This window comes from Haemorhous mexicanus, chromosome 10 (assembly GCF_027477595.1).
Source record: "Haemorhous mexicanus isolate bHaeMex1 chromosome 10, bHaeMex1.pri, whole genome shotgun sequence".
NCBI classification, from domain to species: domain Eukaryota; kingdom Metazoa; phylum Chordata; class Aves; order Passeriformes; family Fringillidae; genus Haemorhous; species Haemorhous mexicanus.
This window is the reverse complement of record NC_082350.1, coordinates 9,578,512-9,591,127: the sequence shown is the minus strand read 5'-3', so window position 1 is coordinate 9,591,127 and position 12,616 is coordinate 9,578,512. Positions and strand designations below refer to the sequence as shown.

General features: G+C 42.3%; 1 protein-coding gene across 5 annotated transcripts in view; it reads right to left on the bottom strand.

Moving 5' to 3' along the window:
* Positions 1 to 12,616, bottom strand: part of ACSL3 (acyl-CoA synthetase long chain family member 3) — a 51,560-nt gene that overhangs the window by 4,322 nt on the left and 34,622 nt on the right. For 3 of the 5 annotated variants that reach the window (XM_059855261.1, XM_059855262.1, XM_059855263.1), the window contains 8 exons: positions 12,349 to 12,472; positions 12,116 to 12,187; positions 11,491 to 11,630; positions 10,612 to 10,784; positions 9,017 to 9,091; positions 8,194 to 8,385; positions 7,285 to 7,399; positions 2,614 to 2,771 (listed from right to left, as the gene is read on the bottom strand). In XM_059855261.1, coding sequence (XP_059711244.1) covers positions 2,614 to 2,771; positions 7,285 to 7,399; positions 8,194 to 8,385; positions 9,017 to 9,091; positions 10,612 to 10,784; positions 11,491 to 11,630; positions 12,116 to 12,187; positions 12,349 to 12,472 — 1,049 coding nt within the window. Of the gene's footprint in view, positions 1 to 2,613; positions 2,772 to 2,971; positions 3,164 to 3,676; positions 5,274 to 7,284; positions 7,400 to 8,193; positions 8,386 to 9,016; positions 9,092 to 10,611; positions 10,785 to 11,490; positions 11,631 to 12,115; positions 12,188 to 12,348; positions 12,473 to 12,616 lie in introns of those variants that run through there. The other 2 variants (XR_009487653.1, XM_059855264.1) reach the window with 2 other exon arrangements.

The following is a 12,616-nucleotide window of genomic DNA, read 5'->3' as shown; positions in this document are numbered from 1 at the left end:
GTTCAGGCATCTCTGCAGCTCCCTAACTTCCATGCGCTTCCTCAGTGCATGGAAATGACATCCTCAGAACAAGCTCTGTTGGAATTCAGGACATCCCTCTGGCTGTCCTGGATGGCTTGAACCCCTGCCAGGGGGCTCAGAGACCTTGGCACAGAGCCCAAGACACCTGTGACTTTGATTATGACCCATGGAAAAAAATGACCAACCTTATAGGAGGATCTGCAAGCCACATAAGTCCAAGTAGAATAATACTTAGTCACAGGGTGAAAAATAGATTTTTGGGGCTTTTAGCATGGGGGTTCAGGAGGCAAAATGGAGGAATCTGGGTGTGTCCAGTCTTTCTCCCTCTTCTTGGCCTCCATCTTCTGCTGTGATGCTGGCACTTTTGGATTGGCTTAAGGTAGAAACTCACTTTCTAACATAGGTGATAGGTATTGGGAAGTTATTGTAAATAATGTACACATAGTTTTTAGTATAAAAAGATAACACCGCCCTGAGGGTGGCCAGTGTGCCTCTGTCTGACCTGCTGAATGGACCTTGGCAGGCCAGAGAAAGAATTTTATAGATAAGAAACAATAAACAACCTTGAGAATGAGAACTGAAGAGTTCTGACTCCTTCTTTGACTGCTGGGCTGGGAACAGAGACTTTCTAACACATCTCAGGGTCACTCTGACCAGCAGAAGTCCCGAGAAAACTCTACTCTATCAGCATCATGGCACTCATCATCTGGAGACAAAATCTTAAAATCCATACTACTTAAGTTAGAAAAAATGGGGGAGGTTGTTTTTTCCCCATAGTTCTAAACTGATCAAGGGAATTCAGTTCATATGGGAGCTCTTCCCTGTGCTGAAAGAGAGTGGTGCTCTCCATGTTACACCTTCAGCACAAAAAGCTATCATTTGCAACAATTTCTTCTGTGGTTTCAGGTATGAGAAAAGAAAAGAAGTCAACAGATAGCAATAATTTAAAAATCCTCTCCTTTCAAGCTGAATTTCAAAAATGTACACAAATGCATATTTATCACGTGCAACCTGCCATTTTTAGATTTCCCTGCCCCTTTTTCTCCCTTTGGCATTAGATTACTAGGTTTGGGTTTTCAGGTTTTTTTTGCAATTTATCACTAAAATCCATAGTATTTAAAAGTAAAACCTGTGATACCAAAGGAAAAACCAAAACTAAATATAAAATAACATCAAAAGCATTGAATCAAATACTACCTTTCATCAAACTGTAAAAGTACTTAATTCTGTTTAGAACACTGTTACACAAAAAATGACTTTGTACATGCTGCCCATCACAGCAGCTTCTGAGAATGACTTTGGCTGTGTGCTCCATACAGGGAAGAAAAGCAGACCAGAGAGGTGGGGCAAGGAAAGAGCAGCTGCAGTGTTGAGACTGCACTCATGGCAGGAGGGTGCTCCTGGGATGGGAGCTGGCAAATAGCTCATCAGAGTTTAATATATTCACAAGCAATATGGAGAAGAGATGAATATTAACATGCAGAGATTGCTGGAAGCATGTAGTTATCCAGGCTAGAAAGGATGAGGACAAGGGGCAATGAGGGACAGGAGGACATCATGATGTTGCAAAACAGCAGGAAACATCCATTGCAGGAAAGTGCCAAGAGATGAGTATGGAAAATTCTACACCCCTGATGATCATTTTAAAAAAAACATTCTGCGGCCATAACTGACAGTGTTATGAAAAAAAGCCAGTGCTCAGAAATGGCCAAAAGCAAAAATAAGGCAGAAATTATTACAAAGAACAAACAAAATATCCCTGTGCCACTGCTCCATTCTGCACCAGAACAGCCTGACAGAGTATGGCCAATTAGCATGAAAAAGATACTGAGGGGGAAGAATAATCCACACTGCCAGAATCACAACCACCACTGGGACTGTTTACTGCCCCCCTCCCAGAGCAGAGCTCAGCAGAGTCAGCCTGACAGGCAGATGGAAGGCTGGGACAAACAAGGCATTTCTTCACACAAGCAGGCCAAGAAGCTACAAACTCCCACGAGATACTATGGACACTGGTACAGAATATCTGAGTAATTTTCAAATGTGGCTAGAAAAGTTAACGGAAGGAAAGTCTTCTGAAAATTGCTAACTCCAAAGATGCTGCTTTGGTTTTGGAAATCCCTGAGATGCAAGTGCAAGCCAGGAGAGCCCCTGTCACCATGGGTTTATTTCAACTCTGCACTGGTATGCAGCATGTGAGACTGTCTCACACCTAATGCATATTTAATGATTATGGATCTATAGCTGGCCCACACTGGTTTTGGACCAGCACCAAGGCCAACAAGATACTACAGGACATCTTACAGAACACCACACATATGCACATATATACAGAGAACTGAACTTGTAAAGCTTCACTGGTTTTATATTCTTTCCTCAGCTATGGGCCACAGCAAAAGGAGCTGCATGAGACAAAAGGACTGACCCAATTCAGTTGGGTCAGTTTTGTTGTTAGAGGCTTTTGTATGAAAATCTCACTTCATACAGGTTCAATGAAATGTACACACCCAAGGAAATATTTTAGGGCCTATGCTTACCTAGTTCACAGACTTTGCAGTCCACAAGAGTGATAACATCTACCCAGCCACTCACCTGCCACAGCAGCCTCAGCTAGAACCTTCAGAACTTCTTTTTCCATCTCAGGACTGTTACAGATCTCTTCCCAGGTTCCTTTAAATCCTTTCTTTCGGGCTAGTTCTGCGAGCTCCTTTTGATTTGGCACAACAAATCCAATGACATAAGAATGGAAACTGAGAAGCACAATGTACTTTAGTATGAATTTGGCAAAGTAAACAACTCTTCAAAAATAACATTTCAAGTTGGGGGTTTTACACCTCATACAGAGATATTGCTCTTAACAGCTGGCTTTTGTTCACCTGATAATCCTCCTGAAATAGCACACAAATTACCTCTACCTGCTTAAAAGTAAGTAGAAAGAGAAGCTACTTACCTTACAGTAACTGGATTGCTTCAAGGTGTGCTGTCCATATGCATATTCCACTGTGTCTCATGCCCAAAGCTTTGGGAAGCAGCAGCCACACGATGTCACTGCGCCCTGCTCTGCTCATGTTTGGCAGCCCGGAATGGAGCCTGGTGTGCGGCCTCCCTACCTCAGTTTCCTCTCAACTGCAGAGTCCAGTTACTGTAGAGGAGTAGAGGACTGCAGTGAAGAGGGGTTGGACAGCAGGTTGTGGAATGAGCATATGCACAACACATCTCAAAGGATGCCTGCTTCTGTAAGGGAAGTGACTTCTCTTTCTCTTTCAAGTGATTGTCCATACACTCACTCTACTGTTGGCACTCTGCTCCTGACATGCCAGAGCATAGGAAGATGTGATCTCAAAGTCTTTGGGCCCTAAAGCACAATTCACCCTGAAACAGGTATTCAAAGCTTTTCTGATGGTGTAAAGTTTAGGTAAAATGTGCACAGAACCTCACACAGCAGCTTGACACATTCTAACAAAGCAGATCACAGAGCCAGAGTTGAAAGTGATCTCAGAAGAGCTCCTAATCAAATCAGTGGCCCTGAAGCAGGGTCAGATACATCTAACAGATGTTTGTCTATATCTTGCTTAAACATCAGCAAGCACTAATGCCAACACTTCACTTGTAGCACGGATAAGCTGCTGATGATGGCAACTCCTGACTCTTCCTCTTTGAAATTTACCTCACAATTGTCAGATGTCCCTCTCTTTTCCACAGAAGCTGTTTATTCATTCACAGGTTTTTCTTGTCACCTTTTTAGTTTTGCTTCCTTTCTTAGGTTTATTTAGACATATCAGCAGTGCCCTTTCCTCCTAATTCATCACAGGTCTCTGCCCAGACATTGCCATTTTTTTCCTGGACTCCTTTCATGAGGTCCCTCTCTCCACATGGACTACATGTGGAACTCAGACCCCTTAATACTTGTTAGAGCAACGAGATCATAGTGCATTTTGTAGGCAATACATCTGATTATGCCTTTTACCTTCTAACAACAGCATGGCAATTGTGGACTCATGTCAGCTCCTACAGATTTGCTACCAACTGGTGGTTCTCACCCTTAACTTCTGCAGTCTATTTAGCTGTAAGTATAATTTACAACTCCTCTCTTTCAACTTACTGCTGTTTTCAAGCAAATCTCCATCTAGCCAAGCTTGCTCTGAATTCTCATGCTATCCTCCACTGTGGCTTTGAATCCCTCCCATCTTAACTATCAATAGAATTATTAAATCTTTTCAAGTCTCACCAGACAGATCATTAATACAAACTCTGGAAACTTAGCCCTAGCATGCAGATTACTGTATTATAACCTTTAATGTCTTCAAGATAATTTTAAGATACTACCTCTAAATATGCTTTTGGTTACTGCACATTACAATTTTCTCCTTTCTTACTGGCAGGAACCATAATGGGCATCTGACAGGAGTTGAGAAGACTGCACCAGAGGCCATTATAAACACAGACTTCCCTGGCAGCATCATCACAAGCTTTGCCTGCCAGCACAAAACCATTCTCATTTTTCTCTTCCTGAAAATGTATTAAAGGATGATTTCAGATTAGCCTCACTATCACTACTGCCTGCATCTCACCTTCTGCCTTTGCCTCTGCCCCATTTCCCCCATTCACACTCATGCTGTACTCTGCACTGAACCATTGGGAACTTTGTTCCCTGCTGTGCATTGTGTGTGAAGGCACCTGGGACACAAAGGACTCTGGCACTTTCATCCCTGGTTCCTGCAGTCTTTTGACATGCTCAAGATCGTGTCCAATATCACCAGTGTCTCCAGGGACAAACAGCACATAGAAGTAATCAGTTGGCTGTGTAAGCATCAAACTTTCTAAAATTCAGCCCCTTCAGTAGAAGTGTACTTGTTCTGAACAAACAGGTTCATCCAACTGTTTCTTTCTTGGAAAGAACACCTTGCAACTCTCAGTTCCTGGTACATGTAGTTTTTCATTCTGTGCCACAAAGTTAAATCTTCACTTGTTGCAGTTCAAATGCTAAAGCACTGCTTTGTCTTGAGAGGTATCCTGAAGGTACATCTTCCCTCTTGAGCAGTCACCGCCCTCTCGCTGCTCCTTATGCCAATCCTTTGTATTTGGCACCTTTGTCTTGGAGTGATTTTCAGTGGCAATTTTCAGACTTTGGTCCTCAAGACCTCCTTAGTCATCTCTTCCATGATGAAAGATTTTGCCAAAATGTCAGTCCTACACTAGGCAGCCTCATTCCTTGCTGTGTTTACAATTCTACCCATGTATGGCTCTCAGACCTGTGGTCAGAAACATATTTAATGGCACTACACATAGATATCACTGTTTCTATTCTGTAAAGCCTGGTCCTTTTCTCCTTGAGATTACTGAGGACTTCCTCAGGTTTTTTGTTATGTTTGCTCATTCCTCAGGTAACTGAGCTACTTATTTTCCTGACATGATGCTTGAAACCCACTTAATGTGTCTTGGATGTGTGAAATGTTGATAAAGCAGTAGGAGTCTCCCCTGACAGAGCTCTAATCACCATTCCTTTCAGCAAATGTTTTTTATTCCTTATCTCATTTATTTTGTCTGAAGTCAATACAGCTTTTGAAGTAGCAATATCATGCAAACAACTCATTCCCTACTACCATGTTCAGAGGAACTTTGCACCCTAAAATCTAAGGTCAAATCAGATATTAAACCCATTTGTAAAATTCTGCCCTCCTTGTTCTTTTGCATGTGGGAGACAGAACAGCTACAAATAAAGGACTCCTCCGGCATAGGAGATCACCCAGGCAAAGTATAAGGAGAGACAGGATCCAAGAAAGGTCACAGGCACTGTTACAAAACCTCTCTGAGCTCACACTGCTGAGCTGAGCACTTGCCCACAATGAAATGTGCATATGGACAATCATTCAGGGACTCTATTACATGGCTACTCAGGCCACATTACACACATAACAGTATTAAGAAAGTGCAGCAGCAACAGAAAAACCAATCTGGAATGTCTTGTCTTGTTTGTCCTTGGTCTGGACTCTTGTTTGTAAATTACCTCTAAAAACTGCTCATAGGTTTTCCTGTATTTAAGTGATAGACAAGACATGGCCTATCAGAGTCAAGTGTCTTGCTGGCAAGTGCATTTTAGCTTCCAACGTTATGTTGACCTGGCAAAATTAACACAAGAATTTGGTAACCTGAGTCCAATAGTGAACTGCAACCCTGGAAGAGAAGAAATCACACGTAGGAAGCTCTTTCTCCACAGATTACAGAGGGTGCTTAGAACAGCTGCAGCTTCAGGCTGTCAAAGCCAGCAAATGTGAGACTCACACAGTGAGTCCAAACCACAAATAAAACTTAAAAGAATGCAAATTTCCTCAGCAGTGGCTGGCCCAATGCATGCCAGCTTACTGATCCAAAGCTGTCAAAATTACAGTTACAGATGACTACAAAATTAGAGAACCAGGTGAACAAACCAGAAGTAATTGTTTTATTTATTACCACTGAGCAATTCTCTGGTATGCTTATCCTGGCTTCTTTCAAAGTAAAGTGGGGCTTTTTGGGACATTAATGGGAGTCAGAATATTTCTGATCATTCAGAAGCTCCAAAACAACTTTCCAAACATCAGTGTCAAATGTCAAGAGGAAGCAAAGACCACCTGAAGTATATTTATATGTGTAAGAGCAAAGAAACTCTAGAAATAGAAACTTAAAACATGTTTGAGCCCTTATCACCTCATTTATTAGTACACATACAAAGCAAATAGAAATAACATTTGATTGTCATTTATTGTGTGTTTGCACAGTGTTTAGATTGTGGTTTTTCTCAAACTTTGAGGTGGTGGACTGCAGGGATAAAGAAAAGTAACTTTAATGCACAAGCCAGCTACTGGGCCGTTGGTGGCTTTTCCCCCCAGCTTCCTCTGAAGCACCAAAGTACTTCCTCTGAAAGACAAATGACAACTAAACACAGCAAAGAACAAGGTGTCCTAGGGCTTCTAAAGGTAACAACCTCACAGTGCTTGAGTGATGCCTGTAATTAATGCAATAGAGCTCAGCTGCTTTTCAGATTGGGGAAGGGAGAATGTAAGACTCATCATTGGTATTCCCCAATAAATGATGACAACAAATGAGAAAGGAAAAATAAAAATGGATTTCAGATCTTTTAGTTTTGATAGAGAGTTATTCCATTGTATTATAAGTAAAATCCTTTCTTTAACTGATTAAAAAAATTCTACCAATTGAATGGCAAAAAATTTTGCTTCAAGAGGACAAAGAACAGAGCAGTAACAAAGTATAAGCTGCTCTTACCTGCTTGCATATGCACAAATATTATCCACCAGTGGGAGATTCTTCAGAGCTGCCTCCACTTTGCCAAGAGAAACATATTCTCCAGCCTGCAGTTTTACAAGATCCTTCTTGCGATCTAGAGAGGCAGAAAGGAATTAAGTGTTAATTACAGAACAGAAAACTTTGAGACACTGATTTTACACTTTTCTGAAATGCTTATTTAAATACCCAAACTGACTCATGCTTGGTGAATGCACCAGAAACCTTTAATGTCAGGTTTCTAGAATGCATTTTATCAGTCTGTCTGTCCCAACAAAATGAGGGATATTACAGTTCCATGCATTTTCTGCCTTCAGAACAGCATTTCCTATATGACAGCACCATCATGTGCATGGAAGACAAACAGGACTATGCAAAAGCCACTGTTAGCCAGGAGCACACATTTTGTGCTGTCTGGCCCAGACCCATAAGGCAGGATATGCACCATTTGGTGGCATTATGTTACTTATTTCAAGCTAAATCCATATTTACAGAGCAACTGTTCACCTTCTACTTGAAAAACAACAATAGGAACCAAAAATTATGCCTAAATTACTTGAGGTTACTGAACACAACCGTGCAAAATTATACAATATAAGGCAGCCTATCTACTCAGTTAGCTTGTATTTAACTCCCTAATTACTACCCAGTCTCACTAACTTAGAGACTCAGTGTTAAGACTGTTTCAAAGTGAACCAAAATTCAGCTTCTAAAACACACAATCAAGTTTACATTAGCATTACAGGACTTCCCTGGGATACATGGGAAGGCTTTAGATTGCATGACAAGATATGGAGGTTTTTTTTTAATTACTGTATTTCACAGCCCTGAAAGATGTGTGTGTATATGAATATCTATACATATACATGTTACCTGCATTTATTAACTCACCAATAATTTTTAGACATCCATCATGATGAAACTCTCCAATGTCTCCAGTATGGAGCCACCTCTGCCCATTCTCATCAACAGTGAAATCTTTTTTGGTTCGTGCTTCATTTTTGTAGTAGCCCACAGTCACATTCTGCCCTCCAATAAGGATCTCACCTCTAGGATATGGTTTATCAGTGTTGTAATATCCACCTAGAAGGATGGGGAGTTTTATTAAGTTTATGAGAATGAAAACATATTTCAAAGGAAAAATTCGTGTCATCCTCCTGGCAGTAGTAAGAAATGTGCTTTATCAGTTTTACACAGGCTCAAATAAAACCAAATAATTTTGCCTCATAGTTTAGAGAAGAAACAATCCATAAGGTTTTGCATTAGTCCAAACACACTTAAGTATTATGCATTTCTACTCTACAGTACATAAAAGCCTACAGTGAAAGGAAATATCTAAATGCCTTTCAAAATTTATTATATGTATTTTTATAATGTATCCATTAAGCTTCTATTCTACATGCCAATTACTTTAATATTATGAAGATTATTTTAAAATAATTTCTTAATGGCAACGGAAGTTATCACACATACTACCTAGTCAAAATGCCACTTGCATTGATAACTTCTGTCTGGATATTTCCCTGTTTTGAAAATACTGAGGAATTTATTTGACATTTCTTCTCCCCAAGAGCAAACTTTTATAGGCAAAAGTAGCATTTAAAATGCAAACAGCCAAGAAATAGTCTTTAATTACTGCTACTGAGGAAAGCCCAATAGAAAAACACAGTTCTTACAAACACATTACAATTAAATCATAAGCAGGAATTCTCACCTTCTTCCCAGTTCATTAACTTGATTTCACAACAGACCAAAGGCGCTCCCACTCTTCCTGTAGTGTAGTCCCAAACTAGAATTTAAATAAGTGCATTTTCAGAAAAACAAAAAACCAAAGATGGCTAGGAAAAAAAATCTTTTGTTGCCATGCCTCCTCAGTGAAAATTAACTGCTATTTATTTTTGAACTTTAATTCACAGAACCAAACCTCCAAGAAAACTGAATAGATTTATCAAGAGAACACAGATAAAATTCTTATCCCACTAGGAGAGTAGATGGCTGTATTAACAGATACCCTCAGTATCTAAAAAGCAACTGAAACCATTAGGTTCTGTTATATGAAATTGAAATCTGGTGCAGTAAGATTTTAATTCCTGACATCTCAATATACTCAGCAAAATTTGAAAAAAATTACTCAGTTCATGTGGTAAGTACAACCACACCAAGATCCCATTCACACTAGAATGGGTGGCTCTACCACGCATTTTACACGTGGGTCCCCTGCTTCAGCACAATGCCTCCAAATCAGCACTGCCACTGTCTAATACATTGTTGGGAACACCTGATTGCAGATTCCCCGATGACATTTGGTGGCACCAGCAAAGGAGCAGGCGGCCAGGGCTGAGCAGCACGGGGCCGAGCAGCGCAGGGCTGAGCGCGAGCACCAGTGCCCAAGGGACACGGTGCCACCCACCTTGGGTGACGGTGCCAGCCCCAAGGGACACAGTGCCACTCACCTTTGGTGACGGTGCCAGCCCCGAGGGATGCAGTGCCACCCCCCTTCGGTGACAGTGCCAGCCCCGAGGGACACAGTGCCACCCACCTTGGGTGACGGTGCCAGCCCCGAGGGAGGCAGTGCCACCCACCTTGGGTGACGGTGCCAGCCCCAAGGGCCACAGTGCCACCCACCTTCGGTGATGGTGCCAGCCCCGAGGGACACAGTGCCACCCACCTTGGGTGATGGTGCCAGCCCCGAGGGATGCAGTGCCACTCACCTTCGGTGACAGTGCCAGCCCCGAGGGACACGGTGTCACCCACCTTGGGTGACGGCGTCAGCCCCGAGGGATGCAGTGCCACCCGCCCTGGGTGACGGTGCCAGCCCCGAGGGATGCAGTGCCACCCACCTTGGGTGACGATGCCAGCCCCGAGGGATGCAGTGCCACCCACCTTGGTGATGGTGCCAGCCCCGAGGGACGCAGTGCCACTCACCTTGGTGACAGTGCCAGCCCCGAGGGCCGCAGTGCCACCCGCCTTCGGTGACGGTGCCAGCCCTGAGGGACACAGTGCCACCCACCTTGGTGATGGTGCCAGCCCCGAGGGACGCAGTGCCACCCACCTTGGTGATGGTGCCAGCCCCGAGGGACGCAGTGCCACCCACCTTGGGTGACGGTGCCAGCCCCGAGGGACGCAGTGCCACCCACCTTGGGTGACGGTGCCAGCCCCGAGGGACGCAGTGCCACCCACCTTGGGTGACGGTGCCAGCCCCGAGGGACGCAGTGCCACCCACCTTCGGTGACTGTGCCAGCCCCGAGAGATGCAGTGCCACCCACCTTGGGTGACGGTGCCAGCCCCGAGGGACACAGTGCCACCCACCTTCGGTGATGGTGCCGGCCCCGGCGGACTCGGTGAGGCCGTAGCCCTGCCCCACGGGGCAGCAGAAGCAGATGTTCATGAAGCGCTGCGTGGCCGCCGAGAGCGGGGCACCGCCGCACAGCAGCACGCGGATCTTCCCGCCCAGCAGCATCCGCACCTTGCGGAAGATAAGGCTGAAAGGCAAAAGAACATCTTGGAGCTTCAAAACAAAGCAAGAGAGAACCTAGTTTTGGATCTGAAGTGAGTTTCTACTGTCTTAGAACACACTTTTAAGACTTCCAAGGAAAGCTTTGAAGGAGCACACTGAAGTTTTCAGAAATACAGGCACAGATTTTTAAGATTGTTTCCATGTTCTAGTTTGAAGATGGGTTTTTGAAGATGTTTGAGAACACAGATTTAATGAGGCAGTATAGTTGCATGATTTTCTCCTAAAAATACTTTAAGTTGTATAAATTTTGCAAATACCTTATCCTTTACTCTCATGGAAACCCAGAGTTAGACTCAATGGTCCTGTGGGTTCTTTCCAATTTGAGGTATACCATCGTTCCCCTCTGTTAAAATACGGAGTCTACAGTTTCCTGCAGGAATAAACTTCCCATCTTAACCAAAAATTGTATAGACAAATCATTAAATTCCTGATGAAAATTCAATAAATGTAAATTTTCAATCAGTTTCAAGTTAAAGAACACTCCAATTGTATCAGTAAGTATTTAAATCCATCACACAAACTCCTGATTTGTTTCAATTTACACTCAAGTACAGATTTGTTCATGTTCAAAGTGTCAATGATAAAATGAAGAAAAGCACACAAAAACCAAATACTGCTCCCATGGTAAGACTTTGATTTTTTGGTGCCATTGCAAAGGAAGTTAACATTACCTGTCACAGAGTGGGGTAGTGTAACCTTTGGAAATCTGTTCCATTTTGTAGTTGTAGGCCAATATAAATAGATTCCTCTGGAAACTGGTCATTTCATTCACTTTATTCATGACGTTTTTGTAGATTCGATCCATAATTTCCTAGTTATGTAAAAAGATGAACTTTATCTCAAAGAAACAGAAATCCTGGGTTCAGTACAGCAAAAAGAAAACACAATCTAGAAATTCAAATGAGCTTCAGGTGACAGCCCCCCTCCCAGGTTTCCTCCTCTTCCCTTGCTAAGAGACAGCAAGATGTTCATGGAAAGGGGGAAAGCAAAATCTGGGCAAGAGCAGCAGTTAACCCTCAGCTGCCAACACTCTTTATTCCACTCTTTCACTGTAACAAACTAGAAATGACTAAAAGGGAAATTGAATCTCTCTAGCTATCTTAACTTTGAAAAAGTTTGAAACTCATATCATGATTGTTTATCCCCAACATACAAACAAATACCAAAATTATTATTTTAAGGTAGCTTAGCATCAAAGATGCTACTTTTTCTATTTTTTATTTTGTTGCTAAAAATTGAATTATAAATTATATTTTAAAAAAGGTTTTAAAAATTACTCATCCTTCAGTTACTTACAGGAACTGCTGCCATTAGAGTTGGCTTAAGTGTGGTAACATCCCCTTTGCTTCCTTTCTTGATTTTAGAAGACTAAAGTGAAGAACAAGTTTATTAGCAGACACACTCAAGATCTTTAACATCAGAAACAAAATCTGTACTATTTTTAAAGAAATATTAAAAATATCTGATGTAAGTAATTTTTTATTAATTTCTTTTTTCTTTACTGTAAAGACTTTACACCTACAACATACCTGGTCAGCCAATGTCTGAGGGGAAGAGTAACCGATGCGGCACCCGTGAGACAGACACACAAGCTCAGCACTCAGCTCCAGAACGTGGGCAAGGGGCAGGTACCCAATATAAATGTCTTTTTCCCTGCAAAGAATTTATTTTAAAATATAGCTTTATGCTGTATCACTAGAGTCCTCAGATGCATCATTAAGCCAAATTCATGCAAAGTTCACTGCAGAAATGAGAAAGTAGAAAATGCCTTTGAACTTGAGGGCATATTTCAAATCA